This window comes from Aquila chrysaetos, chromosome 3 (genome assembly GCF_900496995.4).
Source record: "Aquila chrysaetos chrysaetos chromosome 3, bAquChr1.4, whole genome shotgun sequence".
NCBI lineage: Eukaryota > Metazoa > Chordata > Aves > Accipitriformes > Accipitridae > Aquila > Aquila chrysaetos.
Window position 1 is genome coordinate 17,601,176 of NC_044006.1, and position 27,911 is coordinate 17,629,086.

Sequence of the window (27,911 nt, forward strand, 5' to 3'; positions counted from 1 at the left end):
CAGGTCTCCTCAAACCATTATCAGAGCTCCCCCTGAAAGGGAATGGCAGGGAAGCACAGGGCAGAAAAAGGGAGCATTATCTCCACCCGGTCTAAGAATAAAAGCATCCCATTTGATGTTTTTAGTGTTCAACAAGAGGATTAAACTGTAAGTTTAGCATTTGGGTTACTTCTTCAATCTGCAAGTGTTAAAACTTCGTAATCACCTCATTTTCACAAGCATAACCTGCATCCCTTAAAAAAAACCAAGAAAGCAAAAAACCCCAACCATAACATTTCCTTTAAGTTATTTTATGACCTACAGAGCTCTCCTTTTGCAAGGCTAGTTACCCCAGCCAGTTATCCCTCTACTGGAAAAGCTCCCATCACACAAAGGTTAAATGCTAGGGTTACTGACAGAGAGAGAATCAAAAGTAAAAGGTAATCCAAGCAGCAGAAATATATATAAACTTTCCTTGAGTTTTCTCTGCCCTGCTGATGAAATCAGATTGTAATTGCAAATATAGAGCCTGCAGGTTATGCAAGTGAAAATATAGTGCTTGCAACTACTGCCATGCCACCACAAATCTAGACTATACCAGGAAGCTGCTTACCCTTCTCAGATTCCTTTTGATTAGATACTGCATCTTTCAAAGGCTGAATTTCTGTTGAAGTTGTGACATGATCGGTATTTAAAATCTCATGGCTAACACTAGACGAGAGTCTTGAAGATCGCCTCCTGATCTGGTCTCTTTCAGGGTTATCTGAAGAGTTGTTCAATTTTTCCTGAGCTGGAATAGACAAATTTAATAGTACCATGCAGTTACAGGATTACTAAATAGCTCACAAAAGTTAAAGATGTCCCCTCCCAGTTTGAAAGTGCGTTTAAGAACTGAGTTTAATAGCAAAAGCTAAACAGCCCTGGTGATTAGACCTCTCTGTAAAAGCTACAATCATATTAGCAGTTATAAATAAGCATAAAACTAGAGCAAAATCCTATCTTACAGGTGTCTCAAATTTTTCTTTTAGTAACAGATTTGTAAGAATACTGATCAATATCTTACTGGTAAAACATTGCTTTAAACAGCAACTGTCCCACAGACGTAGTAATACTAGAAGTTAGATGAGAACTCAGACACACGAACAACTTTGACCCTAAGCTGGGTAATGTATGTGCACTGAAGTTTTAAGACTTTGTGGTCCTAAGGAAGGGAAAGACAGCCTTCTTCAGATCTGCATCCCCTTGTTCATGATACTACTATAGCGAATACAGTTTTCTCTCCTCATCAACACACTCAAGTTCTTCAACATCACTACACAGCATACCAAGATAAAGTAGAAACTATTAGACTGCAGTGACATGAATATTTATCTAGTATTAAAGTTTCTTTGCTAAGCAATATGGTAGATCCTCCATCTAGTAACTAGAGAGTTTCTACAGCTCGAAAAAGGCTTTTATAACCTTCTACATATTGGAGGCAATATAATCACTGCCTCCCCTATGTTAACTAACTTCTGCATCAAGACTCACAGCTTGTGTCTCCTTTATCCAAATGCAGCTTCCAAGATTTAGGAGAGAATTTCAGCATGATGAATGGCCAATTTAAGAAAAACAGGTGCTGCATTTCAGCCATTTCATGTATCACAGTTCAAGGTTAATACTACAGACTTCCCCCCCCCCTCCACTTAAGCTTCAAGAACTCATAGGTAAAAATACTGTGAGAGTTGAACACCAAAAAATACTTACACAAGTTTTTTTCAATCCTGGGACGCTTTGATGGAACTTCACCTCCTTTAGGTATTTTCCGACGTCTTAACTCCAAAGCTATGGGCTGCAGTGTCTGAGAACTTGGCTCTACATATTTAGATAGAGAACAAAAATTGACTGAATATGAAGCTGCGAAACTCTTCAAAACAAACTCCTAAGCCTCACAACTTAAAAAACTGGACTTGCATAAGTACAGTTTCACCTGGCTTTCCAAAGTCTACATAGTAGTATTTAATCCTACTGCAGACATGTCTTATAATATAGGAAGATTACTTGCCTAAATTTCCTCTCTGACCAAACCACTGAAGCTCCAAATCTGACTAACAAGTATGCTCTCAGCTGTCCTAACCAAGCCTGAACAAAGACGAGTTTAAAATTTTTTAAAAGTTTCTAGAAACTTAGGCTGTGAAAGAGCAAGATACTTTTCATTCCTTTAGGTAAGTTTAGAAGGGTTCTGATATATGGCCTAAACATTTAAGTTCAGCTACATACCTGTTGGAGGTGTTATCGGCGGTCTTCCACGTTTTCGTTTAGTTTCTTTTGCGTTTTCCTGTGGACTCTTTACATTGTCATTCTCAGGCTTCTTCTCAATTTCTGCATCTACTGAATATTCCATATCATTCTCTGATATATTCTCTTTATCTTCTTTTCCATTCTTAGATATATTCTTTTCTGAGACCTTGCCTTTTTCTGAGATGACAATCAATTTTCCTTCTTTATCAGGTTGCTTAACTCTTTTCTCAGTCTTCAGTGTCTTTTCATCCTTGTCTTTCTTTGCATTACCTGTTGCTTTCCTCTGTTCTTTAAATTTCTCCCGCTTTTCAGGAGATGACAGAATTTCATTACCTCTTTCCTTAGGCTTAGCATTACCCACAATATTCTAGAATTAAGAGAATGACACATGAATATTAACTTATTGCAATATGAAAGTCCTCCCCCGCCTCTGTATTTAGTAAACTTGCATCCTTGTCCAATTTTTCAAAGCATAAAAGCATATATTCTATTGCAACCCATAGATGAAAACTCCAGAGGCACTTGAACTGTTCAAGGACTCATGCATCTTCAACAGGACAGTGCAACAAATTCACTCTTTTCACAACTCAGTGACATAGAGATTTGCTGTTTCTTTGCTCTCATGTGCGGGTTAGGTCCCTACTAGCTTGCGCAGTACTACTTAAAGCCTGCTTGGGACACTGAAGAAAGAGTGGGAGTCAAGAGCACAGAAAAGGGCAAACAGCTCAATCACTTGGATGCAAAAACCATTTTCCTTTCACAAAAGTGTCTCATTCAAAATAGACCAGTATTTAGCTTGTAATTATCACTGCTACTGAAACACGCTAAGTAAAGAGTCATGTAAAGCAACTGCAATTACCCACTTCATCAGGAATCACATGATGTTAAAATTTACACATTTAAATTTAAAAACAAAACTTTAAACTTTATCCTTCTGTAATTTGTGTTCAGCATGAGGACATGAAAATCCTTAATAGTCCCTGGCCAGCAAGCTACTGATACTGATTCAACCATAATCTTCCCTATAGTTCTTATATAATAACACCAAACCAGGAAGAACACCCCTATATCAACAGGTCACTGCTACTCAATGTCCATTCCGTTTTGTGATCAGGTTTCATATTAACGCCACCGGGGGGGGGGATGCCGATTTTGTTTTTTTCCCCTTCCAAAGATTCTGCTACAGGCTGTCCCAGAAGTTCTCTGCTCTGATGAACAGAAACCTTCTAACTTAGCACCTGGATTAATAATTTATATTTGGTCGTGTGTCAACAGTGCCTTTAGTTGAACTAACTTCCCTCTTCCTGTTGCCTAATAAATTCAAGAATTAAAGAACAACCATACTCCTTTCCAGCCATAGTTCTGCAAGGCACAACAAGCTTAAACTTTGAACAATGATCAGACAAGGGCTAAATACCTCGATACCTTTTTGTGGAAAGAAAGCAGCTGACCAAGTTATACAAAATTCTGAGAATAAACTTAAGACTCACTATCTCCTTGTACTAGACAGTACATCTTGCCTCTTCCCACCCCAGTCTTCCTATCTATATGTGGCTTACATGAACCAATACCTTTTAAGACTGCTGTTTTCAGACCACAGTCCTAAGAAATAATCTTAATGCAATAAAATAGTGAATGTGTAATCTGCTCCACCCTCTATGATATTACTTCAACCATACTTGGCACAGAGGTGATTAAAAAAAGCACTTTTTAAGAATGTGAGATCAAATTGCTGTATATTTCAAGAAAACAGCAACACAAAAGGAAAGAAAGTCTTTCACCTTAGGTGTCTGAGCACCACTTTTACCAAACATCATAAAAATCTGTCTTCTGTAAATTCCTTAAATGCCTCAGCTATGGGAGAATCTTCAGTGGAAACTCAAACATCAGTGTAAAAAAAAAAATAAAAAATATCAAAGCACAAAAGTCAGACTTTAAGTTTCATCACTTGTGCTGCTCAAAGAACCATCTGATTTGAATCAAGTAGCTGGTACTGGAACACACATGAACCATCTTAATCAAATTATTCTCAAGAAACTGAACCATAAATACAGTATGTCTGAATTACCTCTTGATGTTACTGAACTCTTAAAAGCTGTGTGTCCTTGTATAAGTACATTCACACTGTGCAGGTCATTAGCATTTTACCATCACTGTTCAATATAGCATGTCACACCCTGTACACAGGGACAGGGTAACACTGTCATTAAAGAAAAGACAACCAGCTTACGTTGCTCCCTTCAGAAATCAGGTGGTTTGGGGACTTTTTAAGAACAGCTAAGATTTAAGCTATGTCTGTCTTCATGGCTACAGTCTCTCCAAATGATGAAGAGGAATCAGACACTTGCCCTCCACTGCCAGCATGCTGCTACGTTACTGTTGTACCTGAATCCGCACCTTACTTATGTAACTTACATTCACAACTGAATCTTGAGCTCTCCAGTGGCTCAAGTATTTTTTTTAAACTTTACTTCTGATTGTGTAAACAGAGCTCACTAGGAAATTCTCCCTTTATGCTTTTTTATGCTAAAGAACAGAACAAAAATGTTCTAGCATAACTTATCTCTTGGGTTAAAAGAAATCTTCCCTGCCGGTGGTTAAATGGAGACAAAAACTTAAACTCCTTTTAAAACCCACCCAAAGCTATGCAGAAACATGAAACTCCCTAAAGGAGAGAGGAGAGACAAAATATTTTGCCTTTCTTATGCAGAATATTTCTTAAGATTGTTCAATTTCATGTATTTAGGGTTAAATATGGTATAAATATTTCTCATGGCAACAAAGATTCTTCAAGTAGCTCCCTTGTGAGTACTAGTCAACCCTCAACCAGGCACAATTATTACCATTTGAAAGCTATTAAGAGCACTTTGTGGCAAATCTGAAATAGTTTTCCCTCCCAGCCTTGCAGATAGACAAATCTGGAGATCTTCAAGGAATGGCATGCCTCTTCACAACAGTAACAGATTTAAATTGTATCCATTAATACTCAGTATTGGAATCTGTATTTAAGACTTGTGTTTTGGGGGAGGGATTCAGTTTCTTCGCTCAAACTTAGCATTCCAGAAAACTAAAAGCAGAAGGTATGACTAAAAACACAGGCTACAGCTACCACACAGGAATGTGTGGCAAGATCTCAAACTTAAAACCACTCCTGTAACGAAAATTATTCTGAAGCAGGTACTTAAGTTTTAACCAAGTGACATAGGACCAGAACTTGTCAGCCTTTCCTACAAAGGGCCCACACATGAAAACCGAAGTACAAAGCAGCACTTCTTCCTTCTCACCATCAGCAGGAAAATTTTTTTCTTTTTCTTTTTTTTAGAATGGCTCACTACTACTTTCCATCATAAGCTGAAGGTTGTTGAACCTAAGAGCGCTGAGCAGGTGAAGAGTTGGTAGAACAGCCAAACCATAGAAGCAGAACATGGGATTACTAGAAAAGCTTATCTTCTCAAAGTTGTGAGGTGAAAGATTACCAGACAGCTTCCTTAAAAGTCTCAAGACAATCAAGTAGTTATTTTGGGAAAGAATAGTTTCCATCAACTCCATAGTTCCCATCCCTTAATTTTTAAGATGCATGTATTTAAACTAATCTCAAACAGGTGAAACAAAGTGTGTTTCAATAACCTACCACTAGCTTTAGTACGTACATTCTGAATCTTCCAATGATTTTTAGAAAACTGTTTTATTTGTATCCCTATGGCAACTTTAGTTCAGGAGATGCATTCATGAGAACATGAGCCTGAGAGCTTTGCAAATCATACCATGAAGATTTGCATAACCTTTTCATTTTAACAGATTTTATTTCAGATGTATTGTATATTAGCAGTTGAGATGTTTCATTCATTTCATATTTTATAATTCATCAAATCTAGCCACCTGAACTGTCAATTTTAGAATACACTAGTAGTATGAACACAATACTTACCTGATCTTTGGAAAAAGCTTTGACATGAATGTTTTTGACAGTCTGAACTACACCATCATAAAATTTCACAGTGTATGTACCTAAAGTTTGAAAATAAAGCATAAGAGTTTAAAGATTAGAAGTTATTTAACAGAGCATTTGCTAACAGCTCCAATACTCTAGCTGCATATTTAGCTCTAGGTAAAAGCTGCCTTATCTGTGTTAGAAACTGCAACAGCAGAGGTCTTATCACAGGCCATGTAAGGGAGAAACAGTGAAGTTACCAAAAATAATTATGGTAAGCATAAAGCTGCATGTCTAAGCTTAGAGCTGCTCCTTAGATATACTTTCCTCACAAAACCTCAAAACATTTCTGGTAGAATACTCCAATACATAATTACAGACTTTTTCTCCTTGATCTTACAACATATAGGCAATCTAAAGAAAGCACAGCACAAGAACAAGTCCTTCATGGTTCCTTAATGATATTCGAAAAGGAGAAGCATGGCTGTACTTTTTTTCTTCCCTATTTGTAAAGGGTTTTTGCAGCTCTGACACTAGTTTTACTGCAGTTACATGCATCTCTTGACAATAAACTTAAGAAACAACTTTTCCAAAATATATACTTAAAGCAATTACTGACTGGATATCCCAGCAGAAAGTTCTTTTATCTCATGAAAAAGGTAAGAGGTTAGGTTAAAAGTGTTGAGGGCAGAGTAAAACATATAATTCAAAATAAAACTTTTCACAGTTGTCTTCTGTCTGCTGTACCTGCTGTCTCCACCTAAGCAAAAAGGTTAGAATACAATTAGAAATGCATTACTAAAAAGCATGACAAAACCAAAAGTGACTCCTTACCATCTTTGTTAACAGAAGTAACTTTGGCTGGATAGAAGCGACAATCAGACCAGCATGCCAATACCTGATCATTTATATGAAATCCCTACAAGACAGGAGTTAAAAGTGTTTTCATCTGAAAATTACTGAAACATACAACTTCATTAAAACATCAAAATTATTAGTTCTCCAATATTTAAAATAAATCATAAAACTTATACAGCAGGCAACACAGCAACAGCAAAGCATTTTAATGGTCACAATTCATACAACTGCATATTAAATGTAACATACTCAAATGTCCTCTATTTTCTACTTACTGCACAACCTTCTTCCTCATGTAATCCTTCTTTTCTTAACTGTATTTTCTCTAAGGGACGCAAATAAGGACTGTCCCAACAAAACCACTCATCATATCTATGGTTCCAGCGTTTGAAATGGATAAGTACTTTTCCTTCTTCATAATCGATTTCTTCAATGTGAGCTGGATACCTGGTCAAAAGGTAGATTAAAATATTTCAATTAAGAATAAGGTAAGCTGTCTCAGACACTTAAGTACAGTACAAAACATGACACAAATGGAGCCTTCTGCATGATCAAAAGCAAAATATCTGAAGATCTGCTTGATCAGGTGTGATGGGGAGCCAAGTAACTACACCTAACAACCTTTAGTTTCTACAATCTCGATATTATTTGATGTATCACTTGTATAAGCAATAAAGATGCTACAAAATTACTAAGAGCTCAGCACAGGACAAATCCCAAAACTGAACAGCAAAGGCAAACATTGGCTGCAGGAAGAAGAGACAACAACTAAGGAGTTCTTAGTCTGGGGTGGAAAAAAAATGCAACTAGAGATCAAGAAGTCAGAAAATCCTTCCCTACACCTAGAAATTTCACATATTCAGGAAACTGATAGCTTCAGCTCCCTCTTATCAAGAGTAACACCTGGAGGTCAATACACTCACTTCTCTCAGAGATATCCATCAACAGGCATCATGAATCATCTTCCCAGTGTAACAGCAAAAGTCTAGCAGGCACGCTAAACCTAATTTAAGTTACAGATTCCCAAAGTTAAATTTCATCTGCAAAGTCCTAGGACTTAAATAAAAATCTCTCAGTATTTTAGAAGTACAGGAATCGGAGATGAGTTAAATCCCATTGTTTCTAATCAGGAAGACCTTATAAACTATGCATTTCTTTAATTGCATTGGTAATTTGTAACTTCAGTAAGTATTTCAGAATAACAGCATATTTCACTATCCCAGCTGAAGGTAACATCCCAAGTATTGACATCTTCCACTCCGCAATAATAGTGCCAGAAGGAAATCTTCACTTGTCAGTGTTTTCAGTTATTTGTGGAAGAAAGGCAAGGCCCCACTGAATTCTTCAACAAAAGGCTTAAGAAAAAGAAACCCAAATCCACAATTATTCTGTACCTGGTAAATCACACTTAAAAAGAACAAGTGGTAGAAAGAAATGGCATCTCGAAAGAATCAAGCCTGATGCTAAAAACAAAACCCAGACATGTCAGAATTAAGACTTAAATGCAGACTACCATTCTACAATCCTACACAGATGAAAAGAAAAGCTACCTACAACTGAAATTCTCCAGCATATCTGAGACATCTAGTCATGACTTGTTCAAAAGCGCTACAAATAGGCCATGCTAGAGACTTACACTGCAACCACAGACTAAGGCCCTGCCTAACACTCGATGCCACATGCCTCAAGTTATGCCATTAGTTCATCCCAATATATTATCAAGACACATGCAGCAAAGGCTGTGGAGGAGAGGAAGACAAATGGGAGATATTTACGGCAGGGACAACTAATTGGTTACCAGCTTCCTAGGAAGGAAGTAACTAACTTTCTTTGTGTGACAGTCAACATATTTCATACTTACGTAACCCCAAGCACTGCCCTGCAGAGGTTCATGAGGGGGGAATATTCACAGTCTTTCCACATAAAACAACATAGTTCTATTAAATGTAGTTTATTCTTAGATATCTCAGCAACTGCCTACCACTAAGTACAGGTAATGACAAAAATCAGTATCCAGTTCCCTACAAAGTGCAGCAAAAACAGGGGTAGGAATTCCCAGTTCCTCTCAACAAGAGACTACCCAGAAGGACGCTTTTGCCATCAGGACTGCAATGGACCTAGGGCTTCTCCAGATTCTCAAAGATCAAGAGGGAAGCTGATAAAAATGACAGAGTACCAACTCAACATTATGCCAAGAATCCAGTCCATGCAGATAACCACCTCTGGCAAACACACTCAATCCACCTTCTCCCACTGCCCAAGTGACAAGAGCGAACTAACTCTATGATGCAAGACTGTTCCCTGCTTCATAACCCAGTAAAAGGAGGAACCTTCTCCACCAGAAGAACCATCATCCTAGAACCATGCACGAATATCATCTGCACCTATGCCACCTCACCTTCTAAAGACTCCCTGAGGGGGGAGAGATGCTGATGTATCATCAAGAAAAACATGCCTGACAAGACCAAGTTTCAGCCTGGTTGAGAGCTGGTGTGGGTGCACTGGAGCTCTCAGCCAGCTCCTGGATTACATGCTGCAAAGTATCTTGTCTTTCTGAAGCAACCAACATCAGCAAACATATGTTTGGTGCTCTTGACTGGAACAGTAAACCTATTAGAAGGTGTGCTAGATCTATCCACAAAGTTTGACAGCCCCCTCCCTGATATCGCCTTCCATTCAGAAACACAACACTGGCAACTTCAAAGCAAAGAAGAAAGGTTCACAGGCTGTCAACAGCTCTGAGCACCACACATTGACAGTGCAAGCTTCCTTACTCCAACATTTGTACCCTAGCCTGCAAAGTGTTGAGCAAGCATGCCACATCAGGAGGTACAAAGTCCTCACAGATCTATACAGAAGAGGAATGATACAGCATATCCATACACATGCACCAAAAAGTCTGTGAACATGCCAAGGTGTAGGGGTAACTTAAAAGAAATTCAGCCTTGTTTATCAAGAAAACATACTATGTGAGGACACACAAAGTGAAAGGCCAAGAGCTGAAGCCTGGTTAAGGCCTGAAAAAGAAGAGTACAACTGCCATGTGTCCAGTGATGGTCCAACACATCCTCTCCCAAACCACAAAGGAAGCATTTAGCTGACTCCATGGGTTTTCAAGACAGCTAACTGATCCTGTGTAAGAAATCCCCAACAGGTACAGATTTGAATATTTATCTAACACACTGTGAAAAATAAGCTGAAATCAGACACAACTTCTTGAAATATATTGGGAGGCCAAAACAAGTAGTTTTCCAGCTCAATTCAAAAGGATTGACAAGTACCTTTCAAGGCCTTTTCCACTGGCTAAAGAGCAAGGGAAAACATCCAAGATGCCCAAACTGCTGGCATTAGTTTTGATAAGAACCCAAGCAACAATCAAAAGCTCCAGCAGTGTAACTCTCAACAGACAGGGGTTAGCAATGACTGGCAACTTCAGACTTCTGCTGTCAGAGCACAGCAAACAATATGAAAATGGGTTTCTTGTAGACACGAGTGTAAAACCATCCTCTTCTGGAAAGAGGTAAATATCTCGAAATTCAAAACCAGGGTGCTGACTGAAGGAGTTCTTATCTCTCAGTCCTAGACTAGTGTGTCTCCCTCCTCCTTTCCCATATAGCAAAATGGAATTGCTGTAAACCCCCCCTCTCTCAGAGCTAGGAAACAACAAGCTTACTGCAGTCAAAGCAATGCTGAGAGGAAAGGAAGCATCTAAGAGAAGCAGTACTACGAAAGACAACAGCTATGGGATTACATCTTTTCAGCACTGAGACAAAGTTCTAACAGCACAAGCAATTAAACTCATCGAACTGACAATCTAAACCTTAACAGGGTAGCACAATACTCTAACAATAGTAATCTTGTTTTCAATGCTCAAGAGCATCAACCAGAATCAAAAGTCTCTTCATATCCATTTGGCTTGTACAACAGACAGAAGAACTTGAAGAGGTGTCATTACAATAAGGTTAACACAAGAGGTGTCATCATTTGCCTACTGCAGGCATTCAGTGCAGAGTCATACAACCTCTTTTCAGTAAGAGAGGCTGTCTGCAGCTAGCAAGCGCTGAAGAGCTTAAATGATCCAATGCAAAAAGTTTCAAGAACTGAATTCAGCCAGGACAATGTGTGCGTGTACATCGTTACAGCTAGCCTCTCTGGGATCTCTCCATTTAGGACTGCACTGCTGGGGCAGTCCCACTACTTCATCCTCTGAATTCCAGTGCTGTGTACCAAGAGACCTTTCAGCATGCACAGAGGCACTGCGTGATGGCCAGAGCTCTCCCCCTTTAGTGCTCTGAGGTCAAAAGACACTGTCACAAGCCTTTTGTAACAGCTTTGATGCATCAACCAAGCCCTAAGAACTAAGCCAAGCACCAGAAGTACTCACTGTACACCCTGGAGTTCAAGTCTAGGAGGTGACAGACAACTGCACCAGGAATTGAAGTGCACTTCCAATACACTATGATTCCAGATACAACAAAGCAACCTTCAGTAAGAGCTCTAAAGATGCAAAATTCACTCTGCACTTTGCCAGGGAGCAGACTGCATTGACTACTCTGCTGGCATACACAATTTTTTTTTCCTCTTCACAGGGTTGGTATCACATCCAAACACCCTGAAGTCTTGAACTAGCATTTCAGGGCACAAGCCACTGCCATGAAAGGCAGGTAAATGGGACTCCGAGATGAATACTTTCCAAAGCACTATTGCTGTTGAGAAGCGATACTGGCCCATGAATTGACTGGTGTGTTTGGTACTAAGCTCAGAAATCAAAGCCAGCCCTCCAATCAAACAAGAGACTTCTGCCTATGTTTAAGTGCCAACATAGCAACAAAAGTACACACAAGAAAAGCTCGGACCTCTGAAGGTCTAGCACTGGGAAAAGCAAGTATCAGCAAACAGAAAGTTTTGTGTCCACATAAAAGGAGCATATTGTTACCACACCATAGAGTGGTCCTGTTCACACAGTAGCAGGTGAAAGTAGTAGGGGAAAAAAGTCTGCTGTCCTCTACAAATCCACACCTGGGGACGTGTGTCACCCTGTCACCACTGATACTGCTAAGAGAAAATAAGCCCCCAGCTCTTACAAGTTTCAGTTCACGAACCCTGAAAACAGAAATACACAGATCACCAGTCAAGGTAACATGGACTTTCTGACCCAGGTTTCAAAAGCTTAGCAAGCAAAAGAAAGTTAACTCTCCAGTTCAGAAAGTTTAGTTGTGAGATCAAAGAGTTGCAAAACACTGTGCATAAAACAGGTCATTTAAGATCAAGTGTTTTTAAAAACCAAACAACACCGCTTAGTTTTGGACATGCAGCATATCCAAAATTCAAATTTAAGACAAGGGATCTGTGGAACCTATAGTAGGTGTTGAATTCTCCCCCCCCCCAAGTTTTCCCACGTAGGAGCTGTGTACACCTATACTTTGAGATACTGTTATTGTCCAAATGCATCAGAATGATAATAGTCACGGACACAAGTTACTAGCCTTACTCAAACACAATCTATACTATACTGCATCTTTAATAAGCCTACATTACAAACAGGCTAAGAGATCTCTTCTTTGTAGGCATGACTTTTTTTTTTCTGTATAAACAAAGCTCAAGAATACAAAAGATGCATGCAGATTCAAATCAAAGCCCTACCTATGCAACTCTTGGTTAAACAGGAAAGCCAACATAACATGCAAGTATGATTTAACATTCGTACTTCGTGCTCTTTCTATAAAGAGCTATGTTTACTCATTTTCACAATTCCAATCCCCTTGTACCTGGAAAGTAGAGAAATACTCCCCATGCAACCAAGATGTTTTGGAACAAGCCCCCTGTGTCTAAGGCAGTGCTCCATCCTTCTGGGATGTCCAGATGGTTTTCAACACGGTGACTTCTGCACACTTAACCTCCCAGCAGGTTCCAGAGCCTGAAGTACAATCATGTCTAACCCACACAGACTCTTAAATAAAAGTCAACTATAGCTGATTTCAGGAGAAAGAAGATATCTTAAGAAGCTAACAAAACCAAATTAATTCCTGTACTTAAGAAGTCTTTGACTCCAGCAATTTTCATTGTATGCCTCATTCACCGAGCATTATTAAACGATGATTTTTGAGCTGACTTCCTAAAATTAACAGTTAGAAGGCTCAAAGTTAGCCCAAGTAACTTTTAGGTCCTTTTTCCCCTTCCTACTGCAGTGGTTAGTCAAGAAAAGTGTTCCTCCTCAGAACTGAAGTCTGCAAGACAGGCTCCAGAGCAGACTTCTTAGTGTGGAATGCATTTCCCCTCTCACTTTAATTCTAAAGCTGACCATCCTCAAATGAGCACAGGTTGTAACAATTTCAATCAGACTTTAAAGCCTATGAATTCACAACAGCAATGGGAAAGCCAAGTAGTGAGGAACTACATTGGGTATTCTGTATTGCGAAGGATTTCTCTCTCCATAATTTCTGCTCTGCAATCTGTGTATCGCACAGAACTTGAAGTGTGAATTCAGGAGTACCAGAGTCTGAAGTCCCACTAGATTTATGAGTAGTCCTATTTCCCAGATACAGATAGCACCAGTACACTTCTTTTTAAGGACCAGCACAACATATCAGCATCTATCGCCCATCTGAACCACTGGTATATAAACTTTTATAAATTAACTACTTTGCTACAAACCAAGGACCAGGGCTCTAAATATTGTACCAATACAAAATGTTTAAGATATTAAAGACTTAGAGTTAATATAATATGAATGGTTTTAAAAAAATACCAGTTTTTTAATCTGTCACGGGCTTCCAACTGGGCTCCCACCTCAAAGTTGATCCCTCTTCTATTCGGAGGATGTTTTGTCATTTTGTAATATCAACACTGCTGATTTTATTCCCCTGAAAAATGCAATTAAATATCAATCACTAATCAAGACATACACAAAATAAGCTTATGTACCATAATCCCCAAAAGCTAGATGTTAAGGGACCCCTATATTTTTGGTTTGCAGAAAGTAATGGGGGCAATTATCTCTTAAACAAAGGTTCCCAAGTGACAGCGTGCAGAATCATTCAAAAGAGGCCTTCAAAATGGTAGCTACTGGACCATGAAAGATTGAAGCTCAACCTTTGTCCAGTAGTCCAAGTTCCAGGTCAGTTAGGAACTCTGCAACCCAATGTTTATTCACAACTGAGACAGAAGTTTCATAATATTCTCTCCCCCCTCCCAGTTTTGTTGAAAACAAGGAATCCAGTAAACAGGAAGTGGGCAAAAACACACACAGTAACAATCTTTCAACAGCTGCCATGTTAGGGAAACACTCAAGAACACTATGTCACCTCATCACTAAAAATGCAATACAGTTTGAAGATATTAGAAATACATAGTTTCTTTAACCAATTTTAGAAGACTGTCTATACTGCTTCCATATTTGCATTGCTTTCTTCCCACTTCTCCACCATTTTAACCAGAAAATAAAAACAGTCTTTATTAAGACATGTTTCCAAAAGATAATAGAAAGGTTTAAGAAATCTTGCCAAAGTAGTTTCTCTCAAGGCACATTTAGTGAAAAAGCCTGATCAGGAGTTATTTTTCCCAAATTTTTGCCAGTTGTTTCCCACAATTGTAAGATACAAATTACGATCCGTTCCTGTAGTCTTCAAGCTCACAAGATCCAAAAAAACAAATAAGTTTTATTCAATACTGTCCTCCTTACAGTAAGGCTGTATCTTGAAGATTCAATTAAAGATGTATAAAACAGACACATGTTAAATTAAAAAACCTTCTAATCTTACACTACAAGAATAGGGAGACATGCACTGGCAACAGAAATAAGCAGCAGCATTTTGGTTCACACAATGCATAAACAGCAATAATACTGAACTGCATCTATAAAAAGACTAACATTATTTTATGAAGAACTACTCTTAAGTTCAAGTGTGGTTCAGAAATCAAAGATCTTTAGGAAAGGCAAAGCTTCTAACACAGGGAAAAGCTACTCCATCAACACACTTTTCAAACCAGGCCATTTGCCAAGGGCTGGCCATGGAGGCACCCCCACCACCTTGAGTATTATAACCACAACGCAAAGAAACTTCTCTACCAGAAGATGATCTGCTGTCTTCCTCTAAAGCACTGCTTTTAGACTCATTTGCACTACTGTTAAAGCAGCCTGCAACAGTATGGAGAGAAAAAAAAAAAAAAAAAGCTCTTACCTGTAAGCTCAATTCACAACACAGTGATTTCACACCAAAAGAAACAATATTTTAGCCACCAAGAAACATTGCAAGTTACTTTTCTAAAGTATCTGATAACAAACTGTGAGTTTGCCCAGCATGGATCTGAATCAGTCCAGGACTCAGTCTTCTAATATGGCTAGAGGCTGGGGTGGGGCAGGGATTCAACTACCACCTCCCTAACTTTTAATTGGGAGAGGGGGAAGGAAATTAAGGAAAAGTCAGGATGGTTGGGGTTTTACATTCTGATGAAAAATAAACAGTAAGAATTAAAAAAAAAAAAAAAAAAAAAAATTAAAAAAAAACTGGAAATCCAAGCAGCCAGTACAAAGCTACATTCTCTTTTTTAAACAGTTTATCCACCCACACCTCAAACATCCACCATCTTCTCTGCACATTTACATCATTAAAATACCACTTTCTCACACTAGCAATAGAATTTCATGCCTCCAAATGTGGAGGAGACATTTTGCTTAACTCTTGTAGGAGAAATTACACCTGCAAGATGGCTCTTGTGCTAGTAAACTTATTTCTCCTTTTCACTAAGTAGGGACACACAAAGACAATGTACTCCTAAAAGTAGTGGAAGTACATTGTTTAAGTTCTCTGCAGTGGTCCGCTTCAGTAACAGCTGCAATCCTGAAGAATGGGAGTCATTTCAGCCCAGCTACATGAGGCTGAAGAGGAACATACACATCTCCTGACTTCAGTAACAGGATCTCATACAATAGGGCTTCTATAAATAAACATCAATTTTGGTGAGGAAGGCCTTACTATAGTTTCAGTCAAACATTAAAAAAACAAGTATCATAACTAAAGGGAAGTCTGAAAAAAACAGCAGAAGCCATTTAACCATACTTACAGAGGCTGCAGATTCCGTGAAAAGTCTGAACTCTGTGCACTTTACAGCTAGAAAAGCTGAACACCAGCATTTGTCAGAGCACACACATCCTGAACTTCACTAACTTGGCCAAGCTTGTTACAAGGCAGCTGACCAGAAAGCTGAAATAGAGGAGAAATTGTATGGGCAAAAATCTCATACCACTGCCTCCTCCCCCAAAGTCATCCTTCCTCTCCCCTCCCAAGTTATGAAACTTGGGCTGCTTTGGGTTCTCGCTCACATTCTGCAACTGGATTTCACTTGACCCAGCAGTCCCTATACTCAGCATGCCTTGCAAAGCCGGCTATCTTTTTCATTTGCAGCTAGTTTCAGGAACACCTTCCTCAAGCAGATGCATACTTGGTAGAACATTACACAAGAAATTACTCAATAGAGGATCTCAACAATTTTACCCTGAAACATACAGCCTTAGAGCAAGACCGAAACCATATGATACAACTTGCACTGGGAGCCATCACATAGCTTGTCACAAACAAGGCCAACAGGCAACACTAAAGCCCATCCACATTTCACCAGCATGACCTTGACCATATAGAGAACTTCGTTTCTCAGAAAGCAAGCAGTGAACACAGGGGCCTGCCTCTGCTTCGAGATTTTATATTTCAGCCTCTGTCCTCTCCTGCAAGGGCTACTTAAGAACTTTGAACTACATCAAAACAGACTGTTTAACAAACAACCCCAGACTAATCAGACACAGTCACAGCTACAACTTGGAAATAAGAATACTTCACCAGAACATCTCTTCTAAAATTTTCTTCAGCAGAAAATGAATTTGTACTGACTTGGTAACTAAACTGAGACACGAGCAGGCTTTTCACTCCAGTAACTCTGGGAATCCGTTTTTTTCTAGTGCTCAAGACCACAATTAAAACAAGGGGTAGTTACTAGGCCTACCCCCAAAGCTGTACGGCTTTTCTCCAAAACTTCTTATTCCACTATGAGGATTAGACCTGTTTCAGGAACAAATACTCCAGGATTTAGACAAGTCACTACTTCCAACAGAAAATATTTGTAAATCTGCATCTCTGAAAGTACACGTTTCTGTTTAAAAGGGAGAGCCTTTTCTTTCCCATAAAAGTCACCATGAGGTATTTTAGCTTTTAAAGACTATTCAGATACTTAGAGGTACCAATCAGGAAGGCACATTTATATAAGGGCAATTCAAAGGAGAACACGCTTACATTAATATCGATCCCTTCAGGGATCATAATTTTTGTTTTTTAAAACACGTTTTCTGCTCTGCTAACAGTGTGGGTCCTGTATACCTGCACGCATAGCCATTCTTATTCTCTTCAGTTTTAAGCTCTGTCAGTGCTAAGCCCCAAACCTGGCACATTACTAAGTTCCAAAAGAAGAGGGTTCCTCTTGAAACTGGAGAAATCTTTCATATTATCATACAGAGCAAAACCGAGCAGCTATGGCAAACTTTCACTAACAACAGCCTCTACTGTTTCCTCTCTGGAAACTGCAGAATCACTGCTGCCTTTTTCAAAACCTTACCTACCTTTGCAAACAGTGTTTTCCAAATCACTGATAAGTATGATTAAACCATTCTCTATGTAGTACCACACCAAAACCCCTGCCTTTAAATCAGTCCCACTTCCAAACTTAGTACTGTCTCAATTCAGTACTTCATAAGCAGCTCAGAAAAAAGGCAATTCACTCCCACAATTCAGCCTCTTGTCTCCTTCACTCTTTAGTGTATCTGTGCCAAAGCCAGGGATTTCCCCCCAACCCCCATCAGAGCACAATAGAGAAAGAGGAACTCCACGAAAAACCATAGTTTTCTGACTTCGTAAAGGAGCATGGTAAACTTTGCATTGAAAATTTATATTTATGCAAACTGTCAAAGTAGTACTAAGTTTTATTCTGGATGGTAAGCTTGCTGTCCAATTCCTATGAGGCATTCTATGTCACTGGTGATTCAGTAGGACTACATGGTAGGACAGGTAGCAGGTTAATAAAAAGCACTGGCAAAACCAGGGAGTATAAGTAACTAGCAAGAGATTGTCCTGTGTTGACTGAAGATGCAGCACAGGTATAACTGAACTGGGATACTGAAGGCAGCCCCAAGATTTGAATTGCAGTTCCTAAACAAGTGACAAGACACAAGCTTGTTCTGTCTCCTTCCTATATAGCAGTATAAGCAGTTTCTATGCCAAAACACGTTTACAGTCAATTCCACAAAGCCTAGCCTACTCTACTATTCACTCCAGCACCAGTGTTCCAAAACTAACGTATCTATGTGCCCATTTTGAAACTGCCAAGGACTAAGTTCAATCACATTTTGCACACAAGGTTTTTATTGCTCTGCAATAGTTAGTTTTGACCTTTTACTTAGACCATCTGCACACATGATACCAAGCCTCACATCTTCATCAGTGGTAAAACAATGAAAGCCTCACCCAGTTCACCCCCTACAATATGCACGCCCCCATCAGGAATGGTCAATCCAGAGAAGTCCATGGTCCCCACCACAATCGGAAGACCTTGCAAGTGGATGAACACAGCCATGCTGTGCTGAAACCATACACCTGCAGATGAGAAAAGGTAATGGCTGTATGAGACTGCAAAACAGTATTTACAGACACCATTTATATTATACAATCCTAATGGCATCTTATGAAGACTAAGTACAAGTCTCAGAAACATTTAAACACCACTTTTAAAAATTATTTTGGCACTGACTTGGGAAGCTTATTACAACAGACTTTTATTGCCTGCAGACAAAAAAATTCTGCCTACCAGGTTTTGCCTACAGCAGTGTTGCTAGCATGAAGTATGCCTCACTGTATTTTACCCTACATATAAAAACAGAAATAAAACCCCACACCTGTTAAAGTATTAATCCACAAACAGTTTCTGTACTAACTATTCATCTAAGGATCCCTATGCTCCTGCCTCATGTTTTGTTTATGCATACCATTTCACAGCAACACGAGTAAGTTTCAGGACACAACCATGAGTTTCAGAAGATGTCCTTAGCACCGGTATTTCAAAACACAATGTCTCAGATCTTCAGTCAAGCAGTTTTTTAATGCAACAGGAACAGAAACAGGAAAGATTTGAACTGGACATGAAGACCATTAGACACTGCAACAAATTCCAAGGAATACTGTATCACCTCCCTTTTTCTATCCAAAAGACTCATTTCAAACAAAAGATTGGACTACAGGCAGTTCTTATTTGCACCATGTAGGATCCTCAGCTAGATCTCAACCAGCACTGACTTCTTGCTTTCAAGGTTTCCCAGATTCAATCAACAACTACACAAACTCTTTGAGCAACATAACAGTGAAATTGGATCCTGAATTGATACTTAAAATTTCTGTAACAAGAATACTGTGCTGCTTTACCTATAGCGCTATAGCTGTAAACTGTCCTAATGGTGTGGCTGTACAGCTAATTCCTCAACACTGAAACATTCCCTCAAAGCATAAGACTTAGTATTTTATTTCAGACTCCTATTTTTCCTCTAGTTTATACAAGTAGACTAACAAAACTGACACCAGTAAAAATCTACATTTGCTCTCCTCTTCAGCCAAAAGCCAAGACTTACTCAAAGTACTCGGTGACAAAAGTGAAAAGGTGTCAGCAATAAGTTACCCTCCCCAGATCAAGATCCTCACACCCTCCCTATGGTTAGAGGACATCAAGAATGTCATTTTCATCCTCTCAACAACATCCCATGTAACTGTGCTGTCAATTCAAATTTGTGGTGAGACTGGGACAGACCAACATGGAAGCAGAAATTATGAACATGGGTAATTCAACAGAACAGAAAAAATATTTTTCTATAATAAAACCTATTTGAATTACCAAGTGCAATTAAAGAAATAAATACTCATTACTGAAAAAATTCTTTTCAATCATTTGATCATCTCTCATTTAGCTGTTCTGGTTTCCCCTCTTTTTTCCTGTAACACACTAAAGGTAGAAGACAAACACTCTTAAACTCTGAACAAGCAAAAAGATTTGGGAAAAGGATTTAAGTCACACGAAATAAAGCAGGTTTTTCCTAACTAAAGCAATATTCAAGAAAATATACTTCAACGAAACTGCCATTTTCTCCTCCAACTGAAAATGCGCAGTCTTTGTTTTAAGAAAATAAGGATTTAATTTAGAAAAATATTATCCACAGTGCCTCTGCAAGAATTAATAAACACCTGAATTTTAAAGCAAAACTTCAAAAGCATAAAGAAAAGCTACAATTAACAAAACCAAGGATCCATGCTTATACTCACCAAGAAAAAACTCGTTGCTTATATGGCTGCAAACATTCCAAACACTGTTGTACAACTATAGGGAAGGAAAAACATAAGTCATGTGAATTCTGAGACTAAAAGTAGATTAGAGTTTTAAAAAATATTTTCTCTACAGCCAACAATATCATACAATAACACCTCTAGAACATCAATTTAATCTGAAAGTATTTCAATACAGAGGGTCAGCAGGCTGCTGTGATCCATATTAGAGAGAAACTTATGAGATCCTTACAGACACACAGATACTCCCTCTGCATATCCACATCAAATTTCTCCATCATTTATTTATCCTTTGCCAAACAGAAGCCACCAGTAACTTTATCATTACTCCTACTTTGGCACACCAGATATTTCAGAGTAACACCATTAACTAGGCAAGCACACAGTGTAACTACCAAACCTTGTATATGCAAGTAACACAAAATTCAAGGTACTGTCTGCAGACACTTAAAGACTAGATCACTGACACGTTAAATCCACCATATGGGCCGAGTTGCACTTAAAGGAAATTACAGGCTACAGTCGGTTTTATCTTGTACATTGAGAATGTATGATTCTAGGTGAAATGATAGGCTAAAGATCCAGCACAGATGATCACAACGAGTTCACCATCTCTTCCAATGGATTGCTAAATATGAAAACAAGAGTTCCTACTGTTGGGTGTCCCCCACCACCCTTTATCTCATTTGTTGGTTATTTGGTGGGGGTTTTCGGCATGGTTTTTTTGGTTTGGGTTTTTTTTGCTTTTCCTTTCTCTGTTATTCCAAGTTGCAGAAATTCTTAACTGCTCTCCCCACTTTTCTATCTAACCGCTATTTGGTAGGTAAGACTTTTCAGCAAGTGTATCCGAAACATTTGAAGATACTTAAATGCAACCAATCTGCCCCAAATCTAACACCCTCTTTTCCTCCCAGGAGTTTACTGAGAACTGCTACTGAGAAACCCCCACAAATATCACTGCATCAATTATACTCCTATCACCCAAACAGTCTTTAACTCTGAGGACAGCAGCTAAAAAAAGAGAAAGCCTCAATTCTGAAATACTAAGTATGGGAAGCAACCCATAAACAAAACCAAACTGCCAAATCTGAGTCAAAGGGTCAAAATGCCTGAGCATTCTAGGTTTGGAAGTACATCAAAATTCTTTTGCAAAACAATTACAGTAGACTGGGATTCGCACAACTGAAGTCATTGCTTCTGATGTAACATACAATTCCTACACGTATTGGTGAATTTCTGCCGCAATACCACGGTGGTTAACAAACTTTAACAAGTCATCTTTCAGTATGGGTTATTTTAAAAAACCAACCAAAACCCTAGGTCAGACACAAGCCTTCAACAAGCTCAAATTACAGATATACTCTTATTTAACAAGCATGGCTTTTCAAGATATATCATGGTAAGACTGATGATTTCTGAATATTTAAAAATATCTTTTAAACTATTCAGAGAGACAGAAAAAAAACCCTTCTTGCATTTAGAAGTAATTCCAACTGCTGTGGAAAAAACAGCCTAACAAATCAGGGAAAAAAACATTACACGGAACACTTCTTTCCTTAAAAAAGCTTCTAGCAACTTAAGACTCTAAACATCTCTATGGTTTTAGATCTTCTTAGTTAAGAAAGAATAAATTTAGTGTGAAGGATATTTTAAGGTGCAAATTAATATCAGACAGCCAGAAATCCTCTCTAGGAAATTAAGAGTTCAAATGTTTAACAGCTAAAAGACCTGCAGACAGCTCAAGCAAGCTGTGTTGTTTCTTATGGAAGCACAATCTCCAAATCATGAGAGTTCACCATGTCAATCCACACACATCTAGCCACATGAACAAACACAAGCCAAGATGACCAAATGCAGTTAGTTCTCTCCTGTCAACAAAGACATCCTCAGCTGGATAAACTACATTCATCACATGGCAGAGTGATCTGCATTTTGGTCATACAAGAAATTAACTAAAAGAGTTTCTCCACAACAGTTTCTTCATCCACAAATCCAATTCATGTCAATAAATGCAAAGCTTCTCCAGACTGCAGGAGTGGCAGAAACAAGCTACAGCGAATTGAATTGTTCCAAGAAGCTTAATTTAGCCCACAGATTGGGCACCCCAATGCCATTTTCCTGTTTTTCTACCTGAACTGAATAAAACCACTTCATAATGCTGAATGCACCAAGTGTAACTGTCCTCAAAAAGACACTTTTCCCCTGCCTAATAGGTATCTATGGGTTCACAGTGCCTTTGTCAAATAAAAATGAAATCAGGAAAAGGAAAAAAGTGGACTGGTTCTCATTACCATTCTATACTCCCTCAGAAGCAAACCCAACAAAAATCCCACAGAACTCCTTGGACAAACTTACTTACAGTGGGACTATATTTAAATATTTGGTTTAGGGTGGTGTTGCAGCAGCCTAAGGTTGAACCTATTGAACAACCTTGGACAAGGTGCTAAGCATCGGAGAGTGGCTTTGCATGACAGATGAGGAAAGGAACCACACATGGGCTCAAAAACTTGTATGACAATTTCATGATTTTGCAAAGACAACAGGTTTCTTCTTAAAAGAACATACCTTTAAGAAACAGGCAGGGTCCAAGAACATGACTTCCATTTGCCTACATATTGTCTGCTTGGCTACAACACTTAGATTACTAATACCATTTTGCACTCAATGCCAATGTTTTAAAGTCAATACAAACATTTAAGTACATTTAAGTATTAAGTCACTCTGAAGTGTTACCGCCTACATCTCTTCTGAAAGCAATACCTTGGTATTCTAGAGAAGTCCACATTTGAGATAGAAATTTAATGCTTAAGGCTATGTGTTGGTCAGTAAGCTGACCAATTAATTTCTCAGTTTTGACCAGATATCCTGCCCCTGGCTTTGAGGTTGCTCTGGGTATTCCAGCAGCACACTATACACTTACAGCAGTTTGTTGAACCTAAGATTTTTCTTATCAGTGAGCATACACATGTATTTTAGCTATCAGAAGAAAAGATTATGACCAAAAATGAAAGGAGCCACTAGGAAAGCATAAAAATGATCCAGCAACAGTACCTGCAGCAGTAGCTGGACTTGGACTTCTGACTCTTAAGAAGTCTACCTGTAAAAACATCCATTAAAAAAAATTTGAGAAACATTTTTCACAGATAATTTATAGCACCTGCAATATTGGCCACTGAAAATCCCATAGGGCATTGTGTCCAGGCAGTCAGCATATAGGGTTCTGACACTCAGATGTGGCATTCTCAGTTTCATTATTCAATTGCTTCCTGACTGGACAGGACCAAGTCTACCCTACTTGTTGATAAAGAAGAGGATATTTTCCTGACAGTCAAATAAAGGCAAATCTTGCAAGTTACACTGCCATGAGCTTTGATGAAAAATTATGTCTTCATTTAAGATAATGCATTAAGCAGACAAATCGTCTGTCTGTGTGCCACACTGTAAGAAGGATGTGACTCGCCTGTTTTATTACAAGGAAAGAAAGGGGTGCACTTCAAGGCTGCTTGTAGACTTGTCCCCCAGCTCAGAGATGAAAGGACAGCAGAAAAAACAAATGAACAACAAAAAAAAAATCAGTGCATCTTTTTGCAAGTTTGATGGCAGCAATACTGAGAAGACAGAACTGCAATCTAGGCAAAGGACTGATACAAATACAGGGGATCACATAACAAAAAAGCCATTAGCAACTTGCATTATAGTGAAGAAGCAATTAAAGTCTGGTATACTTGCAACCTCTGCCACACTAACAGAAGCCTTTATGCTTTAAGCCTTCAACTTTAAGATTAACTAAAAACCCAAACTCAAACCCTACCAATGGCACTGTCTTTGTGCCACTGATGCACAGGTCTAGGCTAAGGATGCTCGGTTCTGTATCCAGAGCACTAGAGGTGTTCAAGATAGTTTCCTGACTCAAGCACTCTGTGGATCAAGAGCTTATTCTCCATCTCCTTGGGAAAGAAGTGCTGCATATAAGTAGCAGAAAAAAGAAGTCAGTTTTGAAGCTAGTATTTTAACATCAGCAACAAGATCAGGAAAGCTTTTTGGTGCTAACTTCACACTGAAAAAAATACCCCATCCCACACTAAGCAGTGCTTCCCCTCTTTCTTTTAATACAGGCTACCTAGCTAAAAGACACAGCTGGAGACAATAACATCTCTTAACCAATTTCATAAGCCTACCTGAAACAGAGTTCTTCAAAAATAAGGCTAACTGCAGCTGGCTATACCAAAACAAGGCTGGCTGAAAGTTCTCAAGCCCACTAAAACCACACAAAGGCATCTCAACAAACTAACAAGCCTCAAAAAGAAGTAATTATATTCCAACATGCATTATTTTCTGCCACATGCATCTGGAGTCAGTCAGCATGGACACATTATAGACCCGCATGATCACTTAAGTCTGGTGCTTGCATCCACAAAAAACCTGAAAAGCCACAAGTTCCAAAAGGTTTTTTGAAACGTATAGGCCATGTAGCTATTGGCATTTTGACAGCAAGGACAAACCAAGAGCTTGAAGTCACTATTTCTTACCTGAAAAAAAGTCAGGTAAGCACAAGAAATCAAAATAAACCTGTAGGCAAGCAAGGAACAGAAGTGTGAAGATGATAAGGTATACATTGAAGCAAAGAAGAAAGGAGTAGACTTGTTCAGCTGTTGAATGAACTATTACGAGCACTTCACAAGACTTCTCAATATGAAGCACCACTAAGTCCAAAGTATATGCAACTTTTCTTTTTCTCTTTAATTAAAAAAAAAAAAAAACCCTGCACCCACGCAATTAGGCAACCATCAAGAATGCAGTTTAAATACTGATGACAACCACTTGCAGGGCTGAACAATAAATCCTCCCCCCACGCGCCCACCCCATGTACATTCTTTAGCTCAGCTCACAACACTGTTGCACAAGTGCTCACATCTGCGCAGGACAGTGCCATATGGGCAGAAATGAGGAGGCAAGTGGCAGGACAGCTTTCCTACTGCACCAGCGTCAGTTCCTGTCAAGGTCTGACAAATTACAGCCACAGACAATAACTAGCTTCTAGAGATGCAGTTATAAATAAAATACGCAGTTACAGAAAATTTATCATTGCCTACAATTAAATTCGGGATTGCACCCTCCTTTCTTGACCAAGGGGGAGAATTTAGGTCAATATCATTGCCTAGGTTATCCAGGAACTACAAGAGCATAAGAAAGCACTTCAGAGAATTTATCCAATTAAAAGTAAGAATTAATTACATGCTGCTTACTTTTCAGTCAAGGCAGCACTGTTACGAGCAATTACTATTCTAGCCTCATTCCCAATTTGACCTTAATTAATTACTCTGGATTACAGACAAGCAGATTTTACTCTCAAACTGCTCAAGTAAAATTTTATTTCTAATCAAGAGACATCAACAAAGTTATCAGCAAGAATGTAAACTCAAATATTCCACAAGCTGACTTAGATCACATAACGAGTATTCATCTAAACCACCTTCAATTCCAAAACTATTAATAAGTCACACAAAAATTAAAGAGAGAATTATACTATGAGCGATCTTCGTTGCAACTCTTCTCACTTGGCTTTTTTTGGAAACTGATCCTGTGAAAGGATCCTTGCTCATTATAGAAAATTAAATGAACACAGGTCAAAAGCATTTCTGTTACAGAGATGCCCAGCTACAACCTTCTGCACAGAGACCTACAAAAAGTTACTTCAAGTCATTAGCATTGTCTTTAATATTTGTTTTTATTTTCATACTGCATACAGTACTAAATTCTGTACACAGAAAGATATTTATTTTATCCAGCTTGGACTCATCAACATTCAAATATCCCTCCTGATCTATTTTCAAGCATTTAGGCTAGAAACATCTCTGATACCAGGAAAACTTTCAGTAAGTAAAGAAGATACAACCGTTTCCCAAAATGGTACTGACAATCTGCTTCGATTAACCAAGCCCTGCTACAGGGCTATGGTTCGCACATCCATACCAAGCCAACTGGTACAGCAATCCATTTTGGTGGCAATAAGCCCTATCTGAACCTAGGCCTGTCCCGAAAAAGAATATGGTACCTCTCAATTCTATGCATTAAACAGGTGTGCCATGAAGCAGCTTTCGGGTTAGTGCAAGGATCCACCGTTATTTCTGTTCCTTAAAGACATTTTGAAGGGGCAAAATACAGTGGGATGGCAACGTGTCCCAGACTTCACATGACACAAAAAGGCCAGAAGCCTCCTGCTGACGGTACCGCCTACGGAGACGAACCCCAGCCGCGGAGCACACCTTGTGGGGCAGGTACCCGCCCCACGCGAGGTTCCTCCCCGCTTCGTCCCGCGGGGCCGGGCGAGGAGCAGCGGCCGGCGCCCCGCCGAGCGCCCCCCCGGGACGAGCCCCGCCGGGACCGGCCCCGCGCCGCTTCCTCGCGCGCCAAAGGGGCGAGGCGCCGACAACGGGACCGCGTCGCCGCGCGCGCAACTCCGGCGGCCCCGCCGCTCCCCCACAACGCGAGACCCGCGAGGCGCCGCTCCTGGCCCGCGCGACCCCCAGACCGCTGCCCGCGCCCGCCCTGCCCCGGCCACTGCCGGCAGAGCCCCCGCGCCCCGGCTCGGGCTCCGGCGCCGCCGCAAGGTCACTCGGCCGCCCCCGCCGGCCGGGCCCTCGGCGCCAGCGCTCGGCCCGCACATACTCACCTGCCCGCGCCGGCCGCGCAGCTCCGCGGGCCGCCGGGCGGAGGCGCGGCGGGCGGGCGGGGGCCGGCCCGCGGCCCGGGACCCCCGGCCTCAGCACGCCAAGCCGCGGCGAGGCGGAAGCGGCCCCCGCTCGGCGCCCCAGGCCCGCAGCGCGGGAGACGTCGCTCGGCCCGGCCCTTTGTGCGCGGGGACGCGTGCCAGCCGCGCCGCGCCCGGCCTGCCTGCCTGCCTCCCTCCCCTCGCCTCGCTTCCACCCCACGCCACGCCGCAGGCCCGCAGGGCGGGCAGACGGCCCGGCCGGGCAGACGGCCCAGCCCAGCCCGCCCGGGTGCAGCCGTGCTCTTACCGAGGGACCTGTACGGGGAAAAGGATCAGAACGGAGCCGAACTGCCCCGGGCCCCGCTCCGCGCCGAACCCAGCGCCACCGACCGCGCAGCGCCACAAAATGGCCGCCTCGATGCGGAGCCGCCAGGGAGGGGGCGGGGCCCGCCGGGAGGGGCGGGGGCGGGAGCCCCGCCCCCTCGCGGCTGGCGGGGGGCGCTCTCCCCGCGTGGCGGTGGACGTCGTGCTCGCTGGGTGCGCGAGGCGGGGGATGGTGTTGGGCGCTGAGGAGGCGGTGGGGCGGGAGCTGAGGCAGCGCGGCCCGAGGTAGCCCCGGCCGGGCCAGGTGCCGTCCCGTTACCCCCATGGGAACGGCACCTGCTCATGGAGCCCGCCCAGCCTCCTGCCGCCTCAGAGGGAAGACCCCGTGCCTCTCCCGCGGCTGCAGCTTCTCACGCCGGGCCCCAGCGGCACCGCGACGCAGCTCTCGGGTAAAACAGCC

The 27,911-nt window shown here is 40.7% G+C and overlaps 1 protein-coding gene across 3 annotated transcripts in view; it reads right to left on the reverse strand.

The window, feature by feature from the left end:
- The window catches only part of PHF20 (PHD finger protein 20), a 74,802-nt gene extending 47,233 nt beyond the window's left edge, over positions 1-27,569 (reverse strand). For 2 of the 3 annotated variants that reach the window (XM_030009757.2, XM_030009751.2), the window contains exons 1-11: positions 27,435-27,569; positions 23,467-23,512; positions 20,395-20,449; positions 18,556-18,684; positions 13,797-13,911; positions 7,324-7,495; positions 7,025-7,109; positions 6,188-6,267; positions 2,239-2,626; positions 1,726-1,833; positions 593-769 (exon numbers count right to left, since the gene is read on the reverse strand). In XM_030009757.2, coding sequence (XP_029865617.1) covers positions 593-769; positions 1,726-1,833; positions 2,239-2,626; positions 6,188-6,267; positions 7,025-7,109; positions 7,324-7,495; positions 13,797-13,879 — 1,093 coding nt within the window. In that variant the 5' untranslated portion in view covers positions 13,880-13,911; positions 18,556-18,684; positions 20,395-20,449; positions 23,467-23,512; positions 27,435-27,569. The remainder of the gene's footprint in view (positions 1-592; positions 770-1,725; positions 1,834-2,238; positions 2,627-6,187; positions 6,268-7,024; positions 7,110-7,323; positions 7,496-13,796; positions 13,912-18,555; positions 18,685-20,394; positions 20,450-23,466; positions 23,513-27,434) is intronic. The other variant, XM_030009764.2, reaches the window with a different exon arrangement.
- Positions 27,570-27,911: the final 342 nt, after the last annotated feature.